At 40.6% G+C, this 13954-nt stretch overlaps 1 protein-coding gene across 1 annotated transcript in view; it reads right to left on the bottom strand.

Annotated features, from left to right (window-relative positions):
* Nucleotides 1-112: 112 nt before the first annotated feature.
* Nucleotides 113-13954, bottom strand: part of zmp:0000001236 (mastermind-like protein 2) — a 36441-nt gene continuing 22599 nt past the window's right edge. The window contains exons 2-5 of the mRNA XM_063907544.1: nt 7314-8525; nt 2398-2562; nt 2171-2279; nt 113-2083 (exon numbers count right to left, since the gene is read on the bottom strand). Of these exons, the coding sequence (XP_063763614.1) occupies nt 1251-2083; nt 2171-2279; nt 2398-2562; nt 7314-8525 (2319 nt within the window). The 3' untranslated portion in view covers nt 113-1250. The remainder of the gene's footprint in view (nt 2084-2170; nt 2280-2397; nt 2563-7313; nt 8526-13954) is intronic.

The raw sequence follows: 13954 nt of genomic DNA, 5'->3' as shown, positions 1-13954 counted from the left end.
TGTGTGTGTGTGTGTGTGTGTGTGTGTGTGTGTGTGTGTGTGTGTGTGTGTGTGTGTGTGTGTGTGTGTGTGTGTGTGTGTGTGTGTGTGTGTGTGTGTGTGTGTGTGTGTGTGTGCTCATGGTGAAATCACACTTAACATTTTAAGATTTTTTACTACAGAATGTTTTTTTATAAAACATATACTATGACTGTTTATGACACACTATACTATGATTTTATTTTTCACAACATACAATACTATGACTTTTTATGGAATATTATTTGTCTTTTTTAAGACATACTATAATTATACTTTTGACATACTGAAATACTACCCAAGGAAAAAAAGACATAGTACAGTATGTCATAAAAGGTCATGAATTAGTATAGATTCTTCTCATGACAAAAACGAAATGACAATTTCTGCAGTGCCAAAGATTTGTGTTTTTGTAGGAGATAATTGTGAACATTGAGAGTTATACCATTTGTCTAAATTGTCAATATAAGAGATGTTTGTTTATGAATTAACAACAAAATGACAGCCATTAGAAAAGTATTACTTTTAGTTGAAGAACTACTGTATGTATCAGGCAGAAAGAACAGTCCTCACAAAAGGCAAAATGTGAAGAAAACCAAATAAGCACATTTTATTTGTTTGTTTATTCAAATCAATTTGATTAATTACATGTATTATAATGTCTCATTACTATCCCAATAATTATTAAATATCACATGAAAAAAAGAAGGGTTACATTACTGAAATTGCATTGAAATCTACCACAGATGAAAAATCATAAACAATAAGTAAGAAAACATTTGTTGTGGCAAGATTCTCCATGTGCATGATAGCAAAACTTCTGAAGGTAAATAACATCATGCTAAATAGTGGGTGCAGATTTAAAAACTTAACTTGGAATACCAAGATGAACTTGAAAGCAACACAGCAATGTTTTTTTTTTTCACAGTGTGAATTGATATTTTATCCTATACCACAGCACTACGGCATGAGTATGACAAACCATAAAAACAGTGACTGAAAAGAAAAGTTTCTTGGTTGATATATCAGGAATAAAATATGCAGGAGTAATAAGGACAGAACACAAATTCCTTTCACAGTTAATACCTTACAAAACAATACAGTATACTTGGATAACAAATAATATGAGTTTATAAAATTCCATTTAAACATTATTTACAAATGTTACCCCTACACCCATAATTTCTATACTTTGAGCTGCGGGTTGATTTTCAGCAATCTGTAAGCCAAATTCACGAGTGACTGCCCAGAATCTCATCCAAATTTATATCTTTCATCCAATCATCATTACCAGAGCCAGACTTGAGCAGAGAGTCTATGAAGTCTGAGTCTGTGTTGATCCCTGGAACTGTGTTGTCTCCCTCTGGGAGGAAGTCAAAGGTCAGACGGTTGGCCCGGTTATTCTGGTAGCTGCTAGGGCTGGGGTCTGCAAAGTTCCCTGCTGGTACCCTCTGTTCAGGCGAGGCCTGGTTCAGGGTTCCCAATGTTGATGGAGATCCCATCATCGGCTGGTTTGGTCTTGGAACTGTGTCTCTTATGGAAGGGTTAAGAGGGAGCATCCCAATGTCTGGTGCTACCTGATTGGGAGGGCCAATATGCCTCTGTTGGTAAGGGTGGTTTGGCATGTCCAGTTGCGCACCCTGAGACTGGAGGGGATTGGGTAACCGTCTAACAAGTCCAGTTGTCACTTGCTTGTTGGCTGAGCCCCAGCCCATGTTAACATTTTTCATCAAGCCTCCGAGAGCCTGTCCTGGTACTCCTGAGGAATGCAGGTCAGCTGTTCTCGGTTGTTGTACACCTGCTACATTGTTCATCCCAAAAGAATTTCCGTGTGTATTTGGCCCCAAGAACCTAGCTTTATTTTGATTGAGTCCTAGTCGACTCTGATTGTTATGCTGCTGGAATTGACCAATACAGGGACTCGGACGAAGGTCAGTCCCGATACCAAATCTGCGGTCCGATGGCGACTGACTCATCTTTGGGACGGACCCACTCGGGAGGTGACAGGACATAGACTGAAGATCATTCTCAGGGCCATTGCTGGAAGACTGGGAGGAGTTTTGACCTAGAAAGATATCAAGAAAAACGTATTATAATTAAGGCTGATTATTCGTAATTCAAGCAATTCCCACTTATGAAAACTGCAAAGTACCTGTGAAGAGGTTTCCTTGCTGCACTCCCACCATACTTCGCGACTGCTTGTAATCAGGTGGGGGTCTTGTAAGATGACGATTAAACTGATCATGTGCATTGTCTTTATCCTGAAAAAGGAAAGACAAAGTTGTGAATACTGATTATGTGATCAATTCCATCAAATTCTCTCAAAGTCTGAACTGCTTATTAATTAGTGAAAGCTGTATGATGTAAGAGGCCTCTTACTGAATTGCTAATAGTGAGCTGTTGTTGAGTAAGCTGTCTCTGCATGGCCTGAGTTTTGGCAGGGCCTTTCTGCTGGTTAATGGGCGCCGGGGGCCGTGGCTGCGACTGGACTGACATGACTCCTAAACTTCCATTGGTGGGCAGCCTTGGACCAGGAGGAACCCCCTGAAAAAAACACACAATGGTTTACAATTTTTGTCAATCAACCTACTAAGTAATCGTTAAATTGACTGGTAATTGGAGCCAAATGCTATGAAAGCTGTTGGGGGGGAAAAACAAACACATAGCAATAATATGAGTTGTCCACTAGAGGGCAAAACACTACAAGACATCTTAGATCAGTGTCAAAGATGCTATTCAACCTCCAGAATGTGGTCAAGGCTACTCCCTCTGCAGATGAAAAAGAGAGACTTTGGAGAGAGGCTTTTTTTGGAAGGGGGAGTATGAGCCCTCCTCAAGGCCTGCTTCTCCCTTGATAATTGTGTCTAAAGAGAGTGGAAAGAATCCCTGAGACAGCAAGAAATGTGTGCCAATGGGGAGTTAAGCGCCAGCACCATGACTACCTCCATTTAATAAGCTCTCCTTTACTGATCACTGTGTTGTGTTTGGCACGGAGGCATTCCATCCACTAGAAATCCATTTGGCTACTGACACTATCACACTGATTAAAATGTTGTAGTCCGCAGCACTCAAATGAAATTGAGAACTAGCTTTTTGTTTGAAGTCTTGTTCTGAACGTCAGTAAGTAGCAGATACGCTTTCCCCATCACACTGTTTGAGATGTTATATGTCCTTGTAATGTATATTTTCGTAGCTTTTTTAGGCAGCTGTGCGCACCATCCCTACACTCCAAGTAAAACCTAAGTAAAATCGTTCTTGTGGAGACAAGGACTCTCTCACAACGCTCAAGCTTCACCCAAGTGCAAGCATTTGTCATGAAGGACGTTAATGTGCACCAAATCCAAGTCAACACACCCTGTGTATACAATGTCAGTCATTGTGTTGACTTAAAATGTTTCCCAGGGTGAAATGGATTAGAAATTCAACAGTGCATTTAGCAGAAGCTATTACTTAGGAGACAGATTCTTTGCAGTGTGAATCCCTACAGGGTGGTGACTCTGTGGTCCCAGGGAGGAAAACAGAAAAAAAGAGAAGGAAGTGAGTGTGTGTGTGTGTGTGTGTGTGTGTGTGTGTGTGTGTGTGTGTGTGTGTGTGTGTGTGTGTGTGTGTGCGTGTGCGTGTGTGAATGATAATGAATGGGGCTGAAATTTGAAGAAATAACGAGACAAGATTATAGAATAAGGGAAGTTGAAACTCATCAGGAGTCACAAGCCATTTCACATGAGCTAATATTCGCCTTCTCGTCGAGTTTCAACCCACACAGCAAACGGAGCATGGCAATGAGGTTACACAGGGACTAAAACATCAAAACACTGGTTTCTCCTGTTACTGGCTTTGATTCACTGTATCCAGTTATGGAGACTGTGAGAAATTGGGACTATCACACACATTTTCCCCGCAGAGTTACAATAGAGAGAGTTATTCCATCTTTGTTGTGAGAAAAACCCAATGAGGGGTGTTTTAGCGTGTACAACCTCTCTGTCATCCTGATGTGTCATAAAGCTGTTTTCCATGTTTTTTCTCCCCTCTCATTCTTCACAGGCTTGTTGTTAATGAATACCACATGTGGCTCCGGCCTCATGGAAGGAGCGGAGTGATTTAGTCTCCCATCCTGCGGCAGTGCAGGCAGCTGACAGTGATCCAGGCCTAGCCTTGCCGGCTCTCACACTGCACTTCCTCTAGTCTGGACTCAGGACGCTGTCCCTGGGGAGTGCCTCGGCATCTGGACTTGGCCGCAGCTCCATTTCCCAGGAAACAAGTACTCCCTTCACAGCACTGCCGGAGTGACCTGGTAGGCTAAACCCCCGTGGCCCCACTCTTATCCTAACTGAGGGATGTGGTGCCACAAGATCATCAACAAAAGCTGAGGAGTCATTATTTACTGCAAGCAAGCCTTTTTCTTAAGTTTTAATTTGGGATTCTGTGTTTTGAGTAAGGGAAGCACTGTATTTTGCAGAAAATGAAAGTACATACTCCTGTGCAGCCTTATAGGGGAATCTGTATTAGCTGAAGCTATTCACTGGATGATGAAATTGCTGCCAAATGCCTATCTTCACTTGATCTAACAGTGATGTGTTATGCTGAGCAGCAGTAGAAGTCACTCTGGATAAAATTCAGTAGAATGTTGTAAATGTACGTATGAATCTAAATGTTTACATACAATTAAAAAAGAAACAGTGTACAGCTTTAAAGGTGTCAATAGATCATTCAAAATATTCAAATAATTATATAACATATAATGTATCACAAAAGCCTTTCCATATAACAAAGCTAATCCTCATTAAAAAAAATGTGTATTACCAAATAATTTTTGGTGAAAAGGGGTAAATAGCTGGCACAAAAAAGGGGTAAAAACCTCCATTTGTGCTAGAAAACACATTTAGTTTTTGATATTCCTTTAAATGGAAAGGTGTTTTGCAATCAGTCACCAAAAAAGTTCATACAGATTTTGGGAAAATTGAGAGGAAACCAATATGTTTCTTATTCAGATATTATAACAATAACTGTGGCGAGTTTAAGATTTGACACCAGGATTTCTGTCGTCGTTCATGAAACCCCAAAAAGTTTTTTCAACTTAAACGTTTCTTTAACTTGCACAACACAGCTATACTGATGTGACCATCTAAATGTTGTCCTTGAAATAGTATTGCCAACCAACCACAGTAACTCAGGTTTCATAATGCATTAGTGTCCCCTACTGTAAGCTGCCAGAGAATGTATTCATACTTTTTTATATGTGTGTGTGACCTCATAGCTAGAGAGTTGCAGAGTGGCGGATTTGAATTTTGACACGTTTGACTCAGCAACCGATTATTAAACAGGAGTAGCTTCAAACAAGCACCAAAGCCCACATTTCTGGCTGTTTAAAAAAAAAAAAAGATCCTCAGCTTCACAGAATGAGAGGGAGCCCACTGCTAGTTGCTAACGTTACACAGGGGATTCAAGGCACTCTTTCAGGACCTTTATTTCTCTGGCATTTCTAATTCAATTCACTGTGGGAAGAGACTCCACTCTTTTGCTCCTTTCAGTGAGCTGTCCCTTCCTCATTACCTAGACTTTTAACCCTGTCCCTGCCGACTCCAAAAGACACACACAATCAGCCTTTTTTAAAGACTTGTTCTAAGATTATAAGAGGGCTCTTCTTCACAATTTTCACGCTATTATATCAATAGCTTTAAGTTTGCATGTATGTTTTTCTCAAACAAATTCCACACTAAATCACAAAGTCCGTAAGAAAGTTGTCTCAGTGAGCCTTCACCCCTGAGCATTTTAAAGACCAGAGGTGACTGAACTTTTACTTTCAGGAAATGTAAAGTTTGTAAAAGCTTTTTCAATTTTACGTCCCTTCCCTCTTTTCTTGGAAAAGTTAACAATTATATGCTGTTTCCTTTAATGCTTATAACTTGTGTATTAATCAAGTTATATTAAGTTAAAAAACACAAAAATATTATCACTGACACAAGATTATTGTATCCCTATTGCTAACACTAATACTCATATTGATGCTTATGCAAATTCTGACAAGTAATCCTGAAATAAAAAGGTTTGTTTTCATTTTAAAGATTTAAAATAAATGTCTGCTTCACACATCAATAGAAAGCTTGTGGTATGTCAATTTAAAAAAAAGAGACATGTGTTTTGTTGAGAGTGTAAATGGCTCTCTGACACCGTAGTGGTAATACCGGCTCTGTTTTACCCATGTGTGATGATGTGTTTGTCTTCCTACCTTGTTTACTTCCATGTCTGAATAACTCCCTCGTTCTCCCCCTCCTCCCACCATCTCCCAGTCACTCAAGCACTTCCCTTGATCTGTAAAGGTTATGAGAGCTCTCTCGTGTGGCTCGCATTATCATTTCACACAAAGACAGCCGCAGATACTGTTAGAGCAAAAATGAAAGAGGGGACGGTCTAAATCTCCCCAATCATAACAAATCAGTGACTCAACCTCCGGCACCAGGCTAAGCAGATTACTGTCATTTTCCACCACTTGTCCCTTGTAGCTAACAACCTCCAATTAGCAAATCCCGCTGTGCATATCTGTGCGCTGACGGGGAGCCACCATGACAAGCAGAGAAATTAGAAGTCCTGCATGTTAATCTACCATGCTCTGGCAATCTGTGTCATCGTCAAAACACTTTGAGGGGAAATACATATTCAAGGGAGTCACAACAGCAAAGGCACAGTCAAGCAGCTGGAACAATGAAAATAAAATCCCAAAACAAACAGCAATACATTGTTAGTGATAAGACAGCAGGTTGGCTGCTGCGGGGAAACTGAGGGAACCGATTGATGAGGGAAGAGAGTGAGCCTGACTGCAGTGCCTGATGTTACTATACCTTCAGCAAAAGTGATATTATTTACTAGGTGTATAGGGCATAACAAAATACACAACCCAGTTTAACATAAAATTTGACAGGAAATGTGTAATTACTCAAAAATGTACATTTACATCGTGGCACTGTATTAGGACACTTAAGATTTTGGTTACTGTCATTTATTAACATGTAATAACTTAACTACACTACCTCTGTTGTAATTTACTATAAAGCGTGATGTTGGCACATGTATTATGACATCCTTACACATCTAATGCCCTAATATATTATAAGCACATATATATATACATTTAGTTACAGTATGCCTTGCAGCTTACATTTAGGGGATGTAATATAACATACTTGAATTTCCTGTTCCTCTTTAGTTTTAGATATGGTCAAAATTGTTTAGTTATCAACCACAGCACAGAGCTTCATTTGAAGATTTTCACCTTATAGCAAGATTGTACAATTTCTTACCTGTCGCTGTTGTGCTAATTTGAATGGCAGCCCTGATGGAACCGGCTTGGGTGGCAGGCAGAGAGTCCCTGACGTGGAGATCTGCTGGTTCTGAAAGTGGAGGGATGGATGGGGCTGATTCTGGACGGTCGATGGCAACTGTTGCGGCTGCTGGGCTGATGCCTTCACCGAGGTCGCCATGATGGGCATCGGTTGGCTGACAGAATGGGGTGCTTTAGGGCTGAAGTGCAAAGTGGGTTTGGTGCTGAGAACCTTCATGTCCAAATGATGAGAGCCATTGTGGCCATTCGACTTGAAGAGGCAGTTGTTGATCCCTTTACTTTGAGGGCCAATCCTCTGCTGGTTAAGCTGGGCCAGGCTGGAGACCTTGTCCTGGGGGAAGGCGCTGGTGGAGGAGTGGGTACTCATTGCGGGAGCCCAGTTGGTCAATCCTGCCGGAGGAGTTTGATGGAGGTGGTGGAGCAGAGTGCTTGGCTGTTGCTGGTTTGCTGCCATCTGCTTCAGCTGCTCTGCGTGGGATATTTCTGGCCAGCAGGGCAGAGCTCTTGGGTGTCCTGCCTGAGTGTTAGCTTTCTGCGACGAGTTGGTAGTAGGGGTGCTGGTCAACGTGAAAGAGGGTCCCGCTGAGGCTGGTCGAAGCTGTGGCGAGCCACCGTGAACTGGGCCAAAATCTGGGGAGTGCTCCAACTTTATGGGCTTATCCATTGGGGAACACAGATTCCCTGCTGCTCCTGCCGAGTTTGGCCGGCCAAGGTCCATACCAAATGTATCATCCTGCTTCAGCATCTTCTCAAACTCCAGGTCATTTAGCGTTGGCACGGTCTTTGTCAGTTCGTCAAAAAGATCCTGGAGGTCTGGGTCAATCTGACCACCACCTTCATCTTTGAAGTCAAAGATCATTTCTGCATTCGACTGGCCACAAGACTGCACCTCAATGGGCTCTTTTTTCATTTCTTTCAGGGTCATGTTGAATATGTCTGACCCCACTCCATGGGGCATCATGTAATTCTTCCTCTGCATGCCCATGGTTGATGCGCCTTGCAGAGAGTGAGACTGGGTTAAGTTATGGTTGCAGGGCCCATGTCCCAGGCCATTGGTATCCATACGGACCCGCTTAAAGTCAGATCCAGAGAAACCACACGAGAGCCCATTCTGCTTTGATGCATGTCCTGGTGCATGGCCCTCAATTTTCCGGCGCAAAGATCCTTGAAGCTGAAAAGACATAACAGAATGGAGATTTAGAAATACTTCAGAAAATACTTGATATCTCATATTCATTACATTAATATATTATTTACAGGATAAGTGTTTTTCAAAAAAGATCTCCACGGTAATGGAGTCTGAATTTTAATAGAAGACGTACCCACAAGGAAACATTTTCCTAACAAGGTTTTTAATTTCTACACTTGATTCAAAAGCTGTCTAGTGAGCCACTTTGAATTGTGGTGATAGAGTGGATGCATTACATTTTACATCCAGCTCAGAGTATCACCATGTAAATTAATTCAATTTCACAATTTGCTCCCAGGCCTAAAGATGCTGCATACTAGGCCAGCTTGGGACATTTAGGAAGATTACTTTTATTAATAGACAGTGTTTTATTCACTGGAATAACTTTTGACTTTAAACCAGTGGTGTCTAAAATGCTTTATTCTGACATAAATCACCCAGTCATGTTACCTGGTAAAAATCAGATGTCTTCAGATAATACTTTATGTTTAAATTATTGTTTTATTAAACACTTTTCATGCACGGATGAGGCAAAGTGTTTTGATAAAATTGAGATGGGGTGCAGAGGATGGGCTGTAAAGATAACTAGAAATCTAATACAGTCGACAGACCGCAGAGAGAAGAATAGGGTCTTTGTTTCCCTCATTTGCATACATTATTTTTTTCTTCCATTGTCCTTTGTTAGATAGCGGAGTTTCTCCTTTGTGGCTGAGATTCTGCTTAACATGCTGCTGCAGAAATCTGACTTCCTTTTGTCCTATCTGGTTGTCTTCATTTAAGGTAATGAGCATATACCCATGACTAATAGCTGTAACCACTCAGTAACATCTCCATAAAACTGAAGCATTAAACACCCAAACAAAATGTGTATGTTATCATATCAGAAATAGATTATTTATATTTTGAGGAGCAGATGATTTTTATGTCAACAAAACAATGGAGCTTTTTCCTTCATGTGAGTCTATAAATGTTCTCGCTGGTAGTAATAACAGGCACAGGGTTGTGTACATATAAAAAAGACGGATTATCGGTGTATCTTTTAATGTAGCGCCTGCATGGAAACTAAGGCTTGGATTGCACACCAACCTGAGCACAGACAGGAGAGAAGTGTGTTGCATATTTCACAGTGGGAACACATTTGAGTCATTTCCACCTGCTGGCACACACTACATTAAGATGATTCATAGCCTGAGGGTTTGGAGTGCATCCTGCAGTTCACTACATTTCCACTCGGTTTGTGTCTGTATTACTGTTGCTAATGCTCTGAACAATTGTTCAGAGATACATCTTCACATTTTAATCATACATACAAACACATCTGTGATTCACCAAGCCTCCTTTATTAAAGCTAATAAGAGTGTATGCGTTTCCACATATTGACTCGATGTGGATGGATGATGATGATTATGTTGAGAGTGGGAGGGTTACTAAAATGATCAATTCTATTCGGAGCATCACAGCAGTGGCTTTGCATTTAGCACGGTAAGTAGAAGCTGTGGTACTTCACATTAGAGCAGAACATTTTCCAAATTATTATTTGAAGCTGTTGTTGTTTTTCTCTCTTGAACTTAAATAAAATGAATGGTCACATGGAAATACAGTACATCTATCTTTTTGCACTTGGAACTTGCTGGAGCTCTTTAACAACACGTGTGAAGGTAGAAAAATTGCATTCAACAAAAATAAAAAGAGAGCTGGAGTGTGTGAATAATGTCAATGTCAAGCAAGGGTGACCAAGGCGTTTCCTTTTATTTTGTCAACTACAGAATATTTTATCCCTGCTGTTTCTGCAGCTGGAGGCAGAACCTAGTTTTAAAACTCTAGCTGGGGGTGCATTAAAAGATCTTTGGCCATCAGAACATTTAAAAAGATTCACAATCAGTGCTGTCATACATCCAAATACAAAAGACAAGGAATATTCAAACAATTGTTTACATTAAATAATCTTAAATATATGTTAGTCTTAAAATAGTCCCTTTTTCACAACCGTATTAAAATATCTACAGAATCAAATTTAACCAAACCAAAAAAAGTTGACAAATAGTTTGTTATATATTACCTTACTCCATATCAGTATCATTTAATGTTCTTAATGGGCTTACAAATAAATATGGTTCTGTTAGTGACGTGTTATCCTGACTTTGGGTGGTGGTGGCAAAGTCCATAGGGACTTGGCTTGGGAACCTGAAGGTCACCGGTTCAAGCCCCAAAAGAAGAAAAGTGCTACCGAGGTGTCCCTGAGCAAGGGACCACTCCCTAAACTGCTCCCCAGGCCCCGTACATAATAGCAGCCCACTGCTCCTAACACTGGGATGGGTCAAATGCAGAACATACATTTCCCCTCGGTGGGACGATTAAGGGTATATTCATCTTCTTTAATATTTTTTTTTTTTACATTTTGTTTATAAAAATGAAGTGGAAAATGCATTACTTTAGAAAGAGAAGAACTTTTATTTTGGTTTTAAAAGTACTTTGCCACTAAAGTATGCCTCAGTAGAAAAAAGTTTCTAACCAGAAACTAGAAAGTAAGAAATCTTCTCAGATGATGTAATGACTGGATGGATGATGCCAAGCTTATACGGAGTATTAAAGAGACACATACAATTTTAACTTGGAGATGGTCCATGAGTTCATTACAAAAGGTCTCATTCTCTAGCTCCTTTTCACCATTTTCACTGAGATCCAGACCATTAAACATTGTCCGTCTCTATAGGCTACTGGACATCTGTTTTCCTCCAAATGCAGATGAAAACAGGCCCTCCAGTGTGTGCAGCTCATGCACACTCTCTCCCCTACCAGAGGGTTCTTTCTGTGGAAGACAGACAGGAGCACTCCTCATGGTTCAAGGCACTGTCTGAGAAAACACATCATGAATAATGCAGACGACAGTGGATGCGTTGCAAAAAGCCATTGAGAGACTGGGTTGCCTCACTACTGCCTGTTTGCCATATAAAACGGACTCAAGTCAAGAGCAGGTCTTCGTTGAAATTCAAAAGCTTTTCAAGGAGTGAAGTCGTGGTTTGGTCAAGGTTAGATCAATGTCATGTGTGCACCCTTCATTTGTGTACAAAAAAACATATACTTTAAGATTTAAATAATTTTTCAAATAAAGGACCATCATGTTCACGCAGCACTCAGAAGCAGTGGCCTCTTAGCTGGCCTGAAATCCTCTTGACAGATCTCCATGTGATCTGAAAATAGATTTTTTGATTAACATTTAATGAGCTTAGCAGCTCTGAATCACTTTGAAAGTGACTCCTGCTGCATGAGAGGTTTAAACATATGTGTTATATACTAATATTCTTAAAGATGGATGGTGTTTGCATTAGTTTTCTGTGCTGTTAATACGTAACTTCCCCACTTTCAGGGTTCAATTTATAGTAAGCAGAACTTTGATACAAATATGTTTTTATTATTAAAAAACCAAAGCCAACAAAAGAATCTCACAGCTACAAGAAAGAGAAAAGAACACAGTTTTTAAAAAGTTTTTAACGAGGTGCAACGTTTTTTGGAATCCATCCAACAGTGTGCTTTTTACTGTGGACAATTTCCGAGAAAATAAGCTTTGTAAAACCAGAATGGATTTCACTTTTGAACGTAACCATTTCGATGCTGGTTATCGATGCTCTTTGACTGTGGCAGTGAGGAGCCTGACCTTGGCCCTGTCGACAGAGGCTATCTATTCCTGGGAGCTGGAGGGCTGCTAGCTCGTGTCAAGCTGAGCATTGTGGTGATGCTGAGCACTGTGGATGGGGCTCCGGGTGTGCCATCACAGGGACGCAACACCAGGCCTCCTGGTACCATCTGTCAGTCCAGTGGCACAGTCCTCCGAGCCATGCATGCTTGAAGGGTATAGGTTTACAAATGTTCGAAGGTTTTGTGCTTGAGTGTGGCTCAACAAAAAGAACGAGCTCACCAGCCTTTAATCTACTCACCAGAGCCCCGAAACATGTTGCAATCCGCTCCAGCGAGAGTTATAAACCCTCCTCTAGGCATTTGACATGGAAAAAACAGCCCCCAAAAATAAAAGGAATAAATACGACTATTGTGTTCCTAGGGATACATAATATTTATGTGGTTCTGCAGGTTGCATACTGTTGCGAGAGGGGATTTCAGCTCTTTATTGCCAGATAAGAAACAAGAGCCCTCAGACCAGTGCAAATGATCAGCTGCCATACAACAGTCAGCTATCTACTTGCAGAATGCTGAGAAAGTGTAAAGGGCTCATTTTAATTATAGGGTCTCTACTAGCCGTCTTAAGCTGTGAGCGATTATATTATATCCAGAGAAATTGAATTAAAACATCCTGGATAACTTGAAATGTTTAATTATGTGAAAGGGAGGTAAGGCAGCCGAGGCTGTGATACAGTATGTTCATTCGCAAGGCAATTTATAGTTCCAGTTTAATCAGGTCAGCGGGGATGTCAGACTCTGCTTTTTCTTTCCTGTATCCAATATTGTTGTTTTTGAATCCCTTTTTGTTACCAAGTCATGGCTTTAATTCAGCACATTTCAGGTAAGAGAGAGGTGTTCACATGTATTTCTACTACGAAACAAAAAAATGATCCAGAATAATCTAGATTAGATGCCATAAAAACAGCATTGTAGTTGTAGTTTATAATAAGCTTTAAGATTTTTGCCTTGAAGTTTTAATTTAAAAGACAATATGTGCCTAGCGCTAAGAATAACTTAACACTAAAGCAGCAACAAACAGCTGAACGTGTATGTAAAAAAATGTGCCACACCAGCATATATAGGTGGTTTTTTGATAATCCAGCAGGAACTACTGAACTAGATATCTATTGATGCAATGTGTGGCAGGGATATTAGATAGCTGCCTCATGGAAATCTTGGCAGCTACTTTTGGCATTAAATTAAAATATCTTTGCAAGGTTTTGGGGATGATTAATGGCTGACAAAATGATACCACTGGTAGGCTTTATGGTTTTTACACAGTAAATTACAAAAAAAGTGTTTATAACTAAAAACACTGGGCATACACTCATCATATTCCCCTAACAAATGAAACATATTTAATCTGTTTTATAGGGCATGTGCCATAAGGTTGCACAGGGATACAAGGGTAGGTTCATGGTGTGCTTCCCTAATCAGGCTGGAGCGTGTTGGGACAAAGCAGCACACTGCAGAGGTGGGCTACTTTTGGCTCATCAGCACTTTGCATCCCTGCACTTCCTGACACAGTTGTATTAGATTGAGGCTGCCCTCCAGAGAGCAGGCAGGAGGGAAGGATGAGCAGCAGCGGCAGCAGGGAGAAAAAAAGAGAAGCAGCTTTGTGGCAGCCTCTGGGAAATGGGAAGAGATGATAAGAGCTCCTTTGAAGAGAAATCATCCATTATGTTTACTGAAGGCAGATTTTTTTAACAGTTAATGTAGCTCAGCTCCAACACTCC

The sequence above is a fragment of the Eleginops maclovinus genome, chromosome 18 (genome assembly GCF_036324505.1).
Source record: "Eleginops maclovinus isolate JMC-PN-2008 ecotype Puerto Natales chromosome 18, JC_Emac_rtc_rv5, whole genome shotgun sequence".
In the NCBI taxonomy this organism is placed as follows: domain Eukaryota; kingdom Metazoa; phylum Chordata; class Actinopteri; order Perciformes; family Eleginopidae; genus Eleginops; species Eleginops maclovinus.
The sequence above is the reverse complement of the archived record's forward strand: the minus strand, read 5'-3'. Positions and strand labels throughout refer to the sequence as shown.